The 13,749-nt window shown below is 37.7% G+C and overlaps 1 protein-coding gene across 21 annotated transcripts in view; it reads left to right on the top strand.

Annotated features, from left to right (window-relative positions):
* The window catches only part of ZMYND8 (zinc finger MYND-type containing 8), a 64,469-nt gene that overhangs the window by 13,139 nt on the left and 37,581 nt on the right, over positions 1–13,749 (top strand). For 5 of the 21 annotated variants that reach the window (XR_007380206.1, XR_007380205.1, XM_048963249.1 and 2 more), the window contains exons 1-2: positions 160–283; positions 10,469–10,539. Coding sequence is in view for 19 of the 21 variants with exons in the window: in XM_048963249.1 (XP_048819206.1) it covers positions 270–283; positions 10,469–10,539 (85 nt within the window). In the remaining 2 variants the exon portion in view is untranslated. Of the gene's footprint in view, positions 1–158; positions 284–371; positions 688–1,319; positions 1,367–2,144; positions 2,980–4,652; positions 5,112–7,743; positions 8,621–10,468; positions 10,540–13,749 lie in introns of those variants that run through there. The other 16 variants (XM_048963238.1, XM_048963240.1, XM_048963239.1 and 13 more) reach the window with 12 other exon arrangements.

A 13,749-nucleotide genomic window follows, 5' to 3' on the forward strand; every position in this document is an offset into this window, starting at 1 on the left:
GTTTTTTTGCTGAAACGGGCCTAGCTTAGCCTGTCTTCTCTGTGCACAGGATGGCTCCTGCTTGCCAGAGCTGCACAAAGATAATCGCTCAGGAAGTGTTTCAGCCAATCCCCTGAAGCTTTACATTCAGATTTACCAAAGTAGCCAATCCTGGATTAGCTTTTATTAGGAAGACAGATCATCAAGCTGAAGTGCCAAGCCCTTTCTGTCTGAGTACTGAGAGCCTGTCCTCCATGTTTTATAAGTATTGACATAACACTGTGTTAACAATGCATCCACAGAGGTAAGCCTTACTTTTTACATTTTTTTTTCTCTAAGACCTATGAGTTGTGGGTTGAGAGTGTGATTCTCTGTGATTTGTCGTGCAAAACTCACACCACAGCACTTTATTAAGTTGAAACTGTTTAAATTTGCTTTCTTGGGTCACATGGTTAGTAGCCATTAGCCACAGCTTTATTTTGCAGACTGGCAAAACCTTGGCATACCTACTTCTTCACAGGAGGCTGGTGTTTTTAGAATTTAACAAGATCCTGGTATTCCAAAGAAGCTTTCTGTCTCTGAGCAGTTTGCCAGCACTATTGTCTGTTGTGTCACATGCCTGCTGAAGAGAAAATGGAAGCTAGGGAGCAGATGCATTTAACTGCCCTACAGGGAGTCAAGCAGGGATAATGGCAGACAGAAGAACAGGCAAGTTTACCTTTCTAAACAGTGAATGGAATAGCTAAGATAAGTTATCTCTGAAAAAATATGGGATTTAAAAAAACCTAGACATCAGCAAAAACTGCTAATGGCTGATTGTAGATATTGGGCCTAGGTGGTGGTGTGCTGTTGCATCATGTTTTTTATGCAGCTTATCTTAGCTTAAAATGATTATTGAACTCTTTTTCTTGCAGGGATAATTAATACAATGTGTTTCTCTTTCCGAGGGACACTGTATGGTTAATATTTTGTTCCTTTAAAAGGGAGTTTTTATGCTGCAGATTTTGGAAATGGGTTGCTGCTCAATAAAATGCAGCAGTACATCAGTTTGCAAATCTGATTCTTTATGGAAAATGTTTTTTAACTATTAGCTTTCTTCTTTTACATATTTTGAGTAAACTAATGTACCTTTTATCTGTGCCTTTTTGTTTTACACTGTATCAGCCACAGTTCTGTGTTGTGGAGTCCAGAGGATATAAAATCATCTGTGGTTCATGACAGTAGTACATGTTGTTCGTTCTTGTTTTTTGTCTTTTTTTTTTTTTTTTTAACTTTTGGTTTAATGCTACGTAATTATTTCAAGAAATTCCTTTTTGATCAATTCCCAAATCTGCCAGCCTGTTGTATCTTCTTAACTGGAAAAATGAGATGGGTGCTTGAACAGTTGGTAAGTAAGCAGCATGCTACTCTAAACATTTTTAATAGTTTTCCAAACATTTTATTTTTACTGGGTCAGTTAGTGCAGTAGATGAGGTGATTTCAGAGGTTAGCCATGTAAAAAATCCGATTTGTTTAGCGTCCATTTTAAGGGGCTTTTATGTGTAAACTGTTCCAATTTGAATGCACTGCTTTTTCTTTTTTTTTTTTTTTTTTTTTTTTTTTTTTGATAATTTGCTTCTAAAGTTTGAAACTTATACTTGTTGTTTTCCTCAGACCAGTGACAAATATTCTACTTGCTGTTTGTTTGTAGCTTCTTAATTACCACACTCGTGAGGGTAAAGCGCAGTTTGGTTGTTAGGCTTGTAAGGTGTGATGAGAGTGCTAGTACTCAGCTATGAAGTGACCTTACAAAGTAAAGTAAGTAGTACTTAATGAGCATATGTTTTTGAAAGTATACAAGGTATGATATCAGATAATGTTGCTCAATTTGTGACTGTTTTAGAGCATTCTGTGCTCTTTATTAAGATTTCAATTGTAACCTTTGTGTGCTTGTTTTAACAAGCTGTTTTTCAGTGATCACCAATATCATTACAAAAGCAGTGGAAAGATGCTCTTTTGAGCTTCAGTATCATTTTTTGTCCTGCTTTTAGCAGTTTGCACACTTTCATGATTTTAGGAAGCTTTGAGCTCGGGTAGCTTTAAAAATGGCAGCACCTAGGTACACTTGCATGTTACATTCTGTTGCCAAGATAGGATTCTGTAACATAGCCATTTTCTTGTGGTTACTTGTTTCTAGATGTGAGTATCTTATTGTAAGTACCTAGCTTTGCTTAACTTCCTCCTCCCTCCCCCCCTGAAAAAAAATTACATTGTAAGTGTCTATAGTTCAATTTGCAACCTGAAACACTGCTGTGCTGTACCACTGAGTTTCATGTAATAGCAGTTTTGTGTGCAACTTGAATGCATTTTTCAGCATACGCAAAGATGCTAACGCAGCTAAGATGTTACTTCGTTTTTTTGTTCTTCGATTGCTAAAAACAGAAATTACACTGGGAGATGATTTTCTTAACAGTAGGTTGTGCACATTAGCAGTTTACTCTCGGTCTCAGGAATTGCACAACATAATATTTGTTTAATATGAGGAAGCAGGAGTAAGTGATCTGCAATCAAAAAGCTTGTATTAAAATGGCTCCCACAGGTTTTGTTAAACTAGAATCTGTTTCAAATCTGCACCTCCAGACACGTTGCTGACAGTGAGGCATATTTGTATAAGCTGTCCTTGTGCGTGGAATGAAACGTAGCATCGTGAGTCTGCTGAAGTTCCCTATTTTTAATCACTCGAACATAATTCTTTTATAGTTCACAAAAAAATAAATGTCTGCATTGCAGCAAGATGTCTGAGGCAAGGTAGAGACAGCAGTGTTGTTTTACAGATCAGCCCAATCACGCTGCTCCATGGAGTGCTTGAGCCAATAGAAGCAGAGGGTAGGTTAAAGATTGACAATTGCAGTGGCAAGGCTGAGAAAGGCCTTCTGGAAATTTCTACCATCTTTGTTCCATCTAAGTTAAGCAATTTCAGCCAAGCTGAAGAATTTCATGTATTTTTGGTGCTTTGTCAAGGTATGATGTTATCACTCACTTTCATAGATTGCATAATAAGAAGCACTGTGCAGTTTTTCTGCAGTTCAGGACAGATGGAATATGGGGTTTTGTTAACGTGGTCGTCATGGGGAGTGTGGGGGGGAAGCACCTATTCTTTCTACCCAAGATTTTACAGGACTGGATCTTGTTAATATCACAATTAGGCAGAGCATACATGAAGCAATTTAGCTGAGTTATATTCAGCTTGCACTAAATAGCCACTATTCTAATGTATCTAGCAGTTAATTTTATAATTGCACTTTAAACTTTCAGGCTACTAACGAGTAGATTGAATTGCCCAGGACGAACATGATTAGCCATTATTATTTTGTGCCAACATCCTGTTACTTTTATAATTAGCTGGACAAAGAATGCAGTGGGAGAAAAACAAAGGAGTGATCTGGACTATAAACTATGATGAAAACAGTAGCTTTTTAAAAGCTCCATGCTTCCTTCATTCTTCCCAGGCAAACTGTTTTAGTTGGAAGCTAAATAGCGCTAGGGAAAAATGAATGATTTCTTTAAACAAATGACGCTGCTTAACAGTGAGAGTGAAAAAAAGCAGAATATAAACCACTCTGAATGTGATGTTTTCCCCTCTCTCTTCAGGCAGGAGTTTTGAAATTTAGGGGAAGACCTGCAATTGTACTGAGGAAGCATGTACTGAAAGGGACTTCAAGCTCAAAAATTAGAAACAGGCCAGCTGAATTAGAAATTCAGCTCTTGATATCAGTGTTCATGGACTTCAATTGGCTGCACTTGCTGACCTGTCTTCCATTTTGTGATATCATTTCTGCTTTGTTGTTGCTGTTTGGCTTTTTTTTCTTCTTTTTGCTTTGTTTCCAATTGGTCATGTGGGTCCAGTAGCTGAAAAGTGATTGGTGATAATCAATTTTCCATAGTAACGGTGCCAGTTCAGCACTACTGGTTTAAGGGTTATAAATTTTAGTAAAAGTTCCCCTCTTCTTTGTCTGGAATTCAGGATATTAGCTTGAATCACCTAATATTGTGAAAGTTAATCATAACATTTTCCCATAAATACATGAATCCCTTTGTAGTAGATTTAAGCCAAATAGAACAGGATTGATTTACTTAATTGCTGTTTGTAACCCCCTTGGAAGTAGTACACTGGCTGTGAGGGGTCTGCAAACCACAAACTGAAAGCCATTGTAGTAGGCCTTTGAAATTGTGTTCAGAAAGCATGTTTTAAATGTGTTTTTCAACAAACATGTCTTGTATTCGTGGGTTAATGTCTAATTTAGAAATGGCTGCACAGAAACTGGATTTTATTTATTTGATGCTTATTTGTCATTTTCGGGTTAACCCTTCGGGTGTTGTGGCATCTGTGATTTATACTGATGAATATTGTGTTGTAGCAGTATGTTAATGTTCATAATACAGCCACTATAAATATTTATTTTCAAATTTGATTCTTGAATTATGCTTTTAGCTTCTGAAATCTGTAGCTATGAATGTTGCCATGCTTGGGCCTCAGCTCAGCTATAGTGTTTGTGGTCTTCAGAGGACTGCATGACACCAAGGGTCTCCCTCCCAGCCCTGATTTTCTCTTTTTGTGGCACTGTTCTGAATATACCCTGAACAGCAGGAAGATATTGAAAATAGTGTAAATGTTCTTGAAATATCTGTGTTTTGGCTTTGCACGATAGCTGAGGTAACTGGCTTAAGCTGCTGTGTGTAGATAGCTGAGAAAACATTTTGTGTATCTTAATTGCATAGTAGAAATGTAGCATTTTGCAGGAGATTCTGCAGGAGGATACATAAAATATGAGAGGCTCAAACTGGAGAGCGAATCTAAAATGGAGTGATTTCCTTAGTAACCTGTGACTTCACAAAGCCCCGTCTTGTGCCTTTTCAGTTAACATTTGGATGTCAGGTGTCCTTCTGTCATACTTTACCATTTCTGATCTTTAGATGCTTGCTTCGAATATAGCACTGCTGTTTAAACAAGAGATACTGTTATTACTGTTTATTGAATAAACTGCTACCATTTTAACTACAGTACAGGAATGAGGCAGTGCAGTGCTGTCAGACGCCATTTTAAGAATCCTGCATAAATAGCATAGCTACCGATGAGTAAGAGACTGTTATAGGTGAGTGCTTATACAAAGCTGCTATTTATTCAGCAATGGCATGCAAATATTTTTTTCTCAAACTTTCATTGAATGCAGTTTTTTGAAATCATTATTTAGGTATGCTGCTCACGGATGTGATATGGGAGAGACAGGAATTACCTTAAGGATGAAATTCAGTTTTAGTGCTTACAGTCTTAAATCAGTGTGATCTTTTTTTTTTTTTTTTTGGTTGGTTTTCTATTGATTAAAAGGGAAAATGAATTCCATAAGTATATAATTCTTGAATTAATGTGTTTATTCCCTAATGTAGATCTAGACTGTAAATGTGGGCATTGGCTGTTCTGAGTGGTTTTCCATATCTGTCAGTTTTTCTTGGTTAAATGTCAAGGTGCAGTAGTTCATCTGCAACTTTTAATTGCTCTTGGTAGTTTATATAGATTAGAGCAGCTTGAAAAATTTTTGTGTATGTACTTCTTTTTTCCAAATAAGAACTACTGCTGGAGGAATCATTTTCCTAAACAGGAAAGTCAGTATTTTATTTGTTTGTCTGAAATTTGAAAAAGTGGATTTAATTTAGATTTGAAAAAAAAAAAAATACAACAAAACCTCTTCAGGCTAGTGTAGAATATTTAAAGATGGTGCAGCTAAGTTCTTCTTGTGTTTTTACTGAACTATCACTAAATCCTGTGTATTTGCAACCTTTATTTTTTTCTTTCTGTCCTCAGCTATCCCCGAAGGAAAAACCTCCACCCCTTCCCCCCTCTCAGACATGTTAACATAATTTGCATGAAACAAATTAGCTTAACATTTTAGGAGTTTTTTTTTTTTTTAGAGTAAGTTTTGTCAATACAAGTGGGGAAGCTTTAAATGATTAATTGCTGTTCTGGTCAATTGACAGTGAAACTGGCAAAGCTTAAATTTCAGTTGTGTTCTTAAAATACACTCCTCTGTGTTCCTTCGGTGTTCACTCACCTAAATAAGAAGCAAGAGTAGCTTCCAGAAGAATACAAGGTATTTATTGTGCTCACCTAGTTACTTTATTGCATACATACAAGTATCATTTCTGATCTGCGACCTGAGGATGTTGCATCCCTAATATACGTACGTGATAGCAATCCATGCTGGCTGAAAGAACAGCTCTAAGCCCTGCAAAAATGAAATCTTTTCAAAATATAGCTATGTAGGGTGGTCTGCTTGATCACACAGTTCTTGTTTATGTAGAAATAGATGCTTGTTTGTACTTATTTTGATGTTGCTTTTAATTTTCGTTTTATTTTCACTATGGGTAATAAAATACCTATTTCATGAGTTACTGCATTTGATTGGCTGATGAGTTTCTGTGTCTGAAAGTACTGCTTACAGCATTTTCAGCATAATTCTGATGTTAATGGCAGGTGCAAAGGTGAAAAAATCTGTCAGCTTTAGAAAAGTTACTGTAAACTTGCTGTGAATTTTTGCATGTATTTACAAACTTATATTTGAAAGATTACTGTCTCAGCCATCACTACCCCCATTCAGTGCCATGTTGGGAAAGTTATAAAAATGGCATCAAGTCAAACAATGGGATGTGCTGCTGAGGAGCTGAGTTTAGGTATCTTTTACAGCTATGTGTAACACATTTATTTAAATCCTCTTCTCTGATGCTTCAGTTTTTTTTTTTTTTTTTCAAAATAACCTCAGTAATTTTCTGATGCTCTTAAACAAGAGAGTGACTAAATGTAGTAGAGAAAAAGGACATACAGTCTGTTTCTCTAAGGGTCACTTGTCATACTGTAGTATACATGAGACCTGCTCTGAAAATAATGCCTCCTTTTTTATGATGTTAGAGGCTTGACATTGGTGGCATGGCAGTAGAGGCTGAACCTTCCCACCAATATTCCATTGCATTTTGTTGCTGTGTGATAGATGGCAGCAGAGAAACAGTCTGGCAAAATGACATCTGGCATGGAAGTGCGTATGAAACGGGTGTGCACCTGGATTCCTCTGTGCAGAAAAAGTGGCACCCATTGATGTTCATCAATGTCTGCTGATCCTTCATGGACACCAAGCAGTGGATGTGAGCACAGTGAGGTGGGGGGTGGTGCATTTCAGCAGTGGTAACAACAAAATGGAAGACAAGCCATATTCTGGATGACTATGCAGATTATTATGAGCGCAGCATGCAGGCTCTTGTTGGTGGCTGGTGAAAATGACTAGCTAAGGGTGATGACTGTTGAGAAATAGTGTTTTGTAGCTGAGAGTTTGCTCTATCAAATAGTGTTATTGTGCTCTTTGTAGCTGTTGTAGCTCCCATGGGAATAAATTGGAGGCATTACTTTTGGAGCAATGAACGTATTTGCTGAATTTTATTTTAGTTCTGTTTGAAGGACAGTGGGTGCAGCTGTGTGGGTAGGATATATTCACCTCCACTGCTGAAACAAAGGTATAACTGTTGTGTCAAGTGCTGAGTGCATTTCTGATGGTACTTTTACATTTCAAACCTTTGGAGAAGCTTCAGACCCCATCTTTTATAGGATGAACTAGAGATGTATCAAGTCAAGGCTCTTGGTTCATCTTGGGACTGCTTATGCAGATTATTTTTCCTATGTCTTTAGATCTACTGAAAGAATTCTTTAAAAGGTGATCTGGCTGAATTTCCTGAAATATTCTCATGGGAAGAGACAGATTTCAAGCTGAAGAAATCTTAGGAGTCTTGATCTATAACACCCTGTCATGATGTGAAGTTAATCACGTGACTGCAGTACTGGTTTGGGGCCTACAGGAGTAAAGAGTCTTCAATCAGCTGCAACTTCCCAAGCTGCTCTGGACAGGGATGTAGGGACAGTTCCTGCTCCTGTGCTATCTGCCATGCTCATTTCTCAGATTGTATTCATGCACAACTCTGGGCTTTGTCATACTCACTTGTAGCAACTATTTTGTTACTCTTGTTGTATTGTGTTCCCTGGAGTTGTGTGGTATGAACAAAACACACTTGATATGTTCAGATGAGTCTGGAATGTCTGGGCTGTTTTAACGTAATGTGTGAGGTACTGCAAAAAGGGTATGTCACTTTTCACTCCTTCCCCACATGCCATTCACTCTCATTTCCTCTCTCCAGCACACCCACCTGTGCAGGGAGCTAGACTATAGAACTGATTCAATTAAAATTAATGTGGTTTCTGTAACCACAAGTCAGGTGTTGCTGAGACCTTCCCTTTTAGTAGCCACTAGTGTAAGATGGTCTTTTAGACCTAAAGCTGAGTTGTTACAAGATTGTATGTCTGATTTGCTGAAACAGGATCTGTATTTTAAGAACAGGTAATGCATGCTGCCCTAACTACTTCACTTTTCACGGAGTTAGTGTGTGTTAATACATATTTACAAGGTGATTTTTTAAAAAAGTGTTCTTTTATTACAGTTTGGTGATATGAAAATAAGATTTTATAAAGGGGGAAGGGAAGAAAATAGAGTGCAGCATGGGAAGAGAACAATGAACTCATCCTGTGAGCCCATCCCTTCCCATTGCTTAGGAAAGAGAATGGGCAGAGGCAAGTGGTGCATGAAATGTTTTGGTGTCTGCAACAACTGCCAGCTCCTCTTTGCTGGAGGCCCTCTGGGAAAGGGTGTAACAAATGCACAGTATAATTGATTTGCCCATGCATAGTAAATTGGTGAGCATTGTATTATGGTCAACTATGCTATGCATTTAATCTGTCCATGCAAAATAAATCTGAGAAGCATTGTGCTGTGGTCAACTGTGCTGTACGTTTACCATAATTCTGGTCACGTGGCTCCCTTTCTGTGCTGCTGGAATGAACAGCCAGTTAATAGAACTTGTGAATTATTGCTATATGTGAACTACAAATGTACAATAATGTTTTCTGGAATTGATGGATCTTCTCAGGTTTGGGTCTTCCATACACTGAGCTCTGTTCATTTGTGTTTAAAATTTTTGCTGACACAATTATACTGTTTACGAGTGTGGAAGGAATTCCAGCCCAACTCTCTGGTAGAGTTGATTAAAAGTGGTTTTGACAAATGCCAGACTAAAAAGTCCTGCTGGTACGTTTTGCTTTTTTTAGGAAACTGCTTCAACTCGGACTAGTAACAAACTGCTGCTAATATAACTGTTTGTTAGCCTGAAGAGTTTTTCTGCTATAAATATAACCCAAGTTCCCTACGTAGTTTCAAAGCTCTGTTTAGCTGCCTTAGGCAGATTTAGCCATAGTGGCTAAAACAAAGGTCTCCAGCTGTCCTTCTGGCCTCTATGGCAGAAATAGATGTCCCTTAGCTAGGATAGCTGGTAGAATGCTCTGTACCAGCAGTAGTTCACAGTCTGCCATATCTGTGTAAACTGGTATCTGCAGCAGCTCATACTAACATGCCAGACAGTGAGTTGTTACTGCAGAGGGAAAGATTTACGCTGTGCTTGACTGTTGTGTTTGGTTGTGTTAGTGGACAGCTGTGATACCTGCTTCAGGCACCGTAACTACTTTTGTCAATGATTTTCAATTTGGTTGATTGCTTCAATCAATGTCATATTTTTCTTTTTCATTCATCTGTAATAGTCAGATCTCCTAAACTGCTGTGTAACTCCAACACTCCTTTTTTGTCTCTTCCACATTGCTTTCTCAGATGGCTTTCATTAGCAAGATCTATTGAGATATTTTCCTGCATGGTATCAATATAAGAAAGTAGAATATCACCAAGTCATATATATTTTGTCATCTAATTAATCATTTAATCCTACCTGGACTAAATTAGAAGTGTCTGTATAAGGATGTGTGGTTGAACGATAGTAACAACTTGGTTCTGCTTACTCTGTATTATAGGTAATAATTCATGAAGTTCTATTCCCAATAGTTTTCTTTCTCTATAAATTTTCTTTTATAGAGAGTCATTTAAAAACTAGTAAATAATTTCAAGGATTTTTAAAACTGTGCATTACTTTCTAATTTTGCAAACTTTTTTGTGTCGCTAAATTAGTTACTTCAGCAAATCTGTTCACTGTTGCAGGCAAGCATTTAAACATTAGCAGGAATCTGTTCACACAGCTTACAGAGGCCGTAGGTTAGGAGCTTCAAGGAATGCAATTCCTATTTGTCTGTTATGTTCAGTTGTATAGAAAGTGGCATAATCCTCAGTACTTGTTACTAGATTGTCGTTAGTGTGGAAGTGTTACCTTTGTAATAGGTAACGTGCAACATGCATGTGTATCAGGATTGTTTCTCTCCATGTTTTAGTCCATGTATGCTCTGGCAAATAGCACTTCAAATTTTGTCAGAAATATTAATGTAGTTCTGTTTGACAGAGTCATGTTGAATTTCTGTATTTCAAGTCAGATATGAGAATAAGACAGTCTAAACTATTCTAATTCACTTTTTTGATTCCTGCAGTTTGGCTGAAGAGGAAATAAAGGCAGAGCAGGAGGTGGTGGAGGGGATGGATATCTCCACTCGATCCAAAGGTGAGTAAGAAGGAATATTTCACATGTTCCATAACAGAGAAAAATATTTGTAAACCAGGAAAGAAAACTGTGCCATCTATGGTGAAACTGCACTTGAGAGAAGACTCACTGTTTTTTTACAGTGATGGTTGGATCTTGGAATGTGTTTTGATTTTTGCTTAGTTTTCATTGTATGTCATACCCACCCCCCACACTCCATTGTTATTTCTGATTTATGCACAAGTAAATTTAGGTCCTTGAAAGAACATCAACCTTCTGTATCATCTTACTTGCCATGGCTTCCCTTGAAGATTTGCAATATAGGAGAAACTAATAATATGAAGGTGGTATTTCATACAGTGACCAATCCTAGTTTTCCTAAGAATGAAGAACACTAATGTTTCTGTTTGCACAAAAATTGGTTCACTGAGCAGTGTGTCTCAAAAATGTTTATGTATGCATTCCATTATCCCCACCTGAAGTAAATTTGGTAGTATTGCAGGTGACTGGGAATTTCTGTCCCTCTGGTTTTTAACTTTTTTCTGTGAATGAATTACTACAGGCAAACGCTGTTGTCTCTCAGTATAAAGAAACTTAAAGATGTAAACATCTCTATTGGTTTAAATAATGTCACAGTCACTTGGACTGGAGCAACAAAAGTGCCCTGCAATGAAATACTTGCACATGATTGCTTGCTACAGTTCAGTGTAGTTGAATGCCAGCTGCCTGTCCACACTCCTTTTGTACTTGCAGCAGACTTGGCTTTCAGGTAAGCCAAGCAATTTATGTTGCTTTTATGCATTGCATTTTTGTCATGTTTGTTCTTTCAGATAGTAATTTTCTTTCAGTTCTCTGGTAGGATTAGATGAGGTGGTATATTTCATCTCTGTCATCTGACAGCTCACAAGAGATTTGCTTACTCCTTTTGACTCCCTTTGGCCCCTTCTCTGCTCATTGTCTTGCGCTTCAGCCTCCATCCTTGGACCGTTTTTGATGTTTACTTCTATATTTCAGTTATTTCAGTTGACAAAGCTAGGAGAAAGTCAACTTTTTTTTTTTTTTTTTCCCCTCTCTCTCTCTCTTTAATGACTGTGGAAAGAGGATATCTCCTGGTTCTCTCTACTCCCAGCTTTGTGGTCTTTATTCCTTTGTGGCACTTTATTCCTTTGTGGGCTTGTCAGATCCCAGCTGATATAGGAGGCAAGGGGAGTTATTAGATGCATTTGGCTGCCCATGGCATAATTCACCTTCAGTTCACCTTAGGAAGACTTTGACCCAGATAATGATAATAATATAAATTTCACACACATCAAATGAGTTAAATTGTTTCTTTTGTCATTCTGAAATTCAGTATCTGAAAGATTTTTATGAGTTCAATAATATTTATGTGGATGTCTGCATTTTCACACTGTCGCTTTACTTAGCACAGAAACAGATGTATGGTCCATACGGCAGGTTTCAGTTCTCTTACCTTAATTGGAGTGCTGATCTGACCTCAAGGTGTGTTGATTTAATGAATTAAGCCCACGAGGAACCTTTTGCTTTCTTTGTAGGGTTAAAATGAAATTAAGCTGATTAAATAACTCATGATTATTGAAAGGGATGGACTTTCATCTTCCAGTCTCATCTTTCATTCCCGTGATCTTGCAGCTCCCATTGCTTGGGCTTGGATCAGTTCAAAATAGAAAAATGAAGACTTGTTTTGTACTGAGTTTCTATTGGTACAATTCCCTGAACAAGCTCGTGGGCAAGCTCCTGTAGTGACTGAAGGGAGAGTGGTTTGTAAAACAAAGACATTATTACCATAACGCTAGTTTAGATTGGCCCAACCTGTTACTGTGGCCAGAAGTCGCTGTTCTGTATGCAGAAGGACTCTTAAATATCAGTGAGATTGATCTGAAAGGCCTTTGTTGGCCAAACATCACCGTAGGAAAGATAAAACTTAACGGAAGTTGAATTAATTGAGTAATAGTAATGGATGTGATATTTATTTAACTAGTCACTTCTTTCATTTAGTTGGTTTGTTAAATGTGGACTGTAGGTTGGGCAAAAGCCATGTCAATGCTATTTTAAAGGGAAAAATAGCCATTGCCCACCTCTGGTCCCTTTCAGCTGTTTTGTCAGGGAAGAAATGATGTGGGATGTAAAGAAATCTTAAGATTTGTCTGTAAGCCATCTTGCTCTATTGTATTTCCAGCTTAATTTATGAACTGGTGGTAGAACTATATAATAGTTGAATTTGTAAGTTTGCATAGAAAATAAGAGGGAGTGGATCTTAAGTGTCATCTGCTTAGTGCAAGAGCTGGCTATGTTACAAGCCTGCTGAAGTGAATCTTTCTTGTCTTCTGTTGTATGGATTGAAACAAGATCCTCTTAGTTTAGTGGAGCGTTTCTGCAAAGGAAAAGTCGGAAAGCAGAATTTAAGAACTGCTTTTATACTTTGTGTAGGGTAGAAAAAATGCAGCAAGGTTTAATGGTGGTGTGATAGGGTAACAGTGTTTCTGTAATCTTGTTCAGAATTTTGCTCTGTGTGTTTTTGAGAGGATGTATATGAGGAAATTAATCTTGGATTGATAAGCCCTTAAGGGAAGCACGGAGCCCTGCATTATTTATTTATTATTCTGCTCTGAGAAGCAGGAGTTGAATCCCGGGAGTTGTACAACTTCACTGCTGTCCTGAAGAAGCTGTTATGCTGCAGGTTTGTAGTTTAACTTGCTCTGCTACAGTGTGTTTGTATAGCTAATGTGAGGCTATGTGTAGGGACAGTTGTGCTAAACTGAATTAAATTGCTTAAATTAAATTAATTAAAAAGATAGCTCAATGCAGACCTCATCATAAACATACTTTAGAATAAACAGTTCAGTTTTACTTGTTATAAATGAATTCTAGTTCAGCTTAAGCTAAACTGAAACATGCATTGTTTAATCTGAAAACAGGGAGTGTCAACATAGCCTTTTGAATTGGTTTAAGTAAGGTGGTGATTTCAAGGTGGACTAAGCTTGGCAGACTGCTCAGTGCTGCAGTTTTACCCACTTGTTTCAATAGTTAAGCTGGCAGGAAACTAACTGAACCATAAACATGCTTAGTTTTTTACTAGCTTAGTATGCTGCAATAGCTTGGTAGGCTGCCAGAACTGGTATAAGAGAGAGGACAAGAATATACCAGTTGGGTGCAGGAAGTGTAGAGCTTGACAGCCAGCTTTTAGATAGGCTTAGGCTCTAAGAAAAATAG

This window comes from Lagopus muta, chromosome 16, assembly GCF_023343835.1.
Source record: "Lagopus muta isolate bLagMut1 chromosome 16, bLagMut1 primary, whole genome shotgun sequence".
Taxonomy (NCBI): domain Eukaryota; kingdom Metazoa; phylum Chordata; class Aves; order Galliformes; family Phasianidae; genus Lagopus; species Lagopus muta.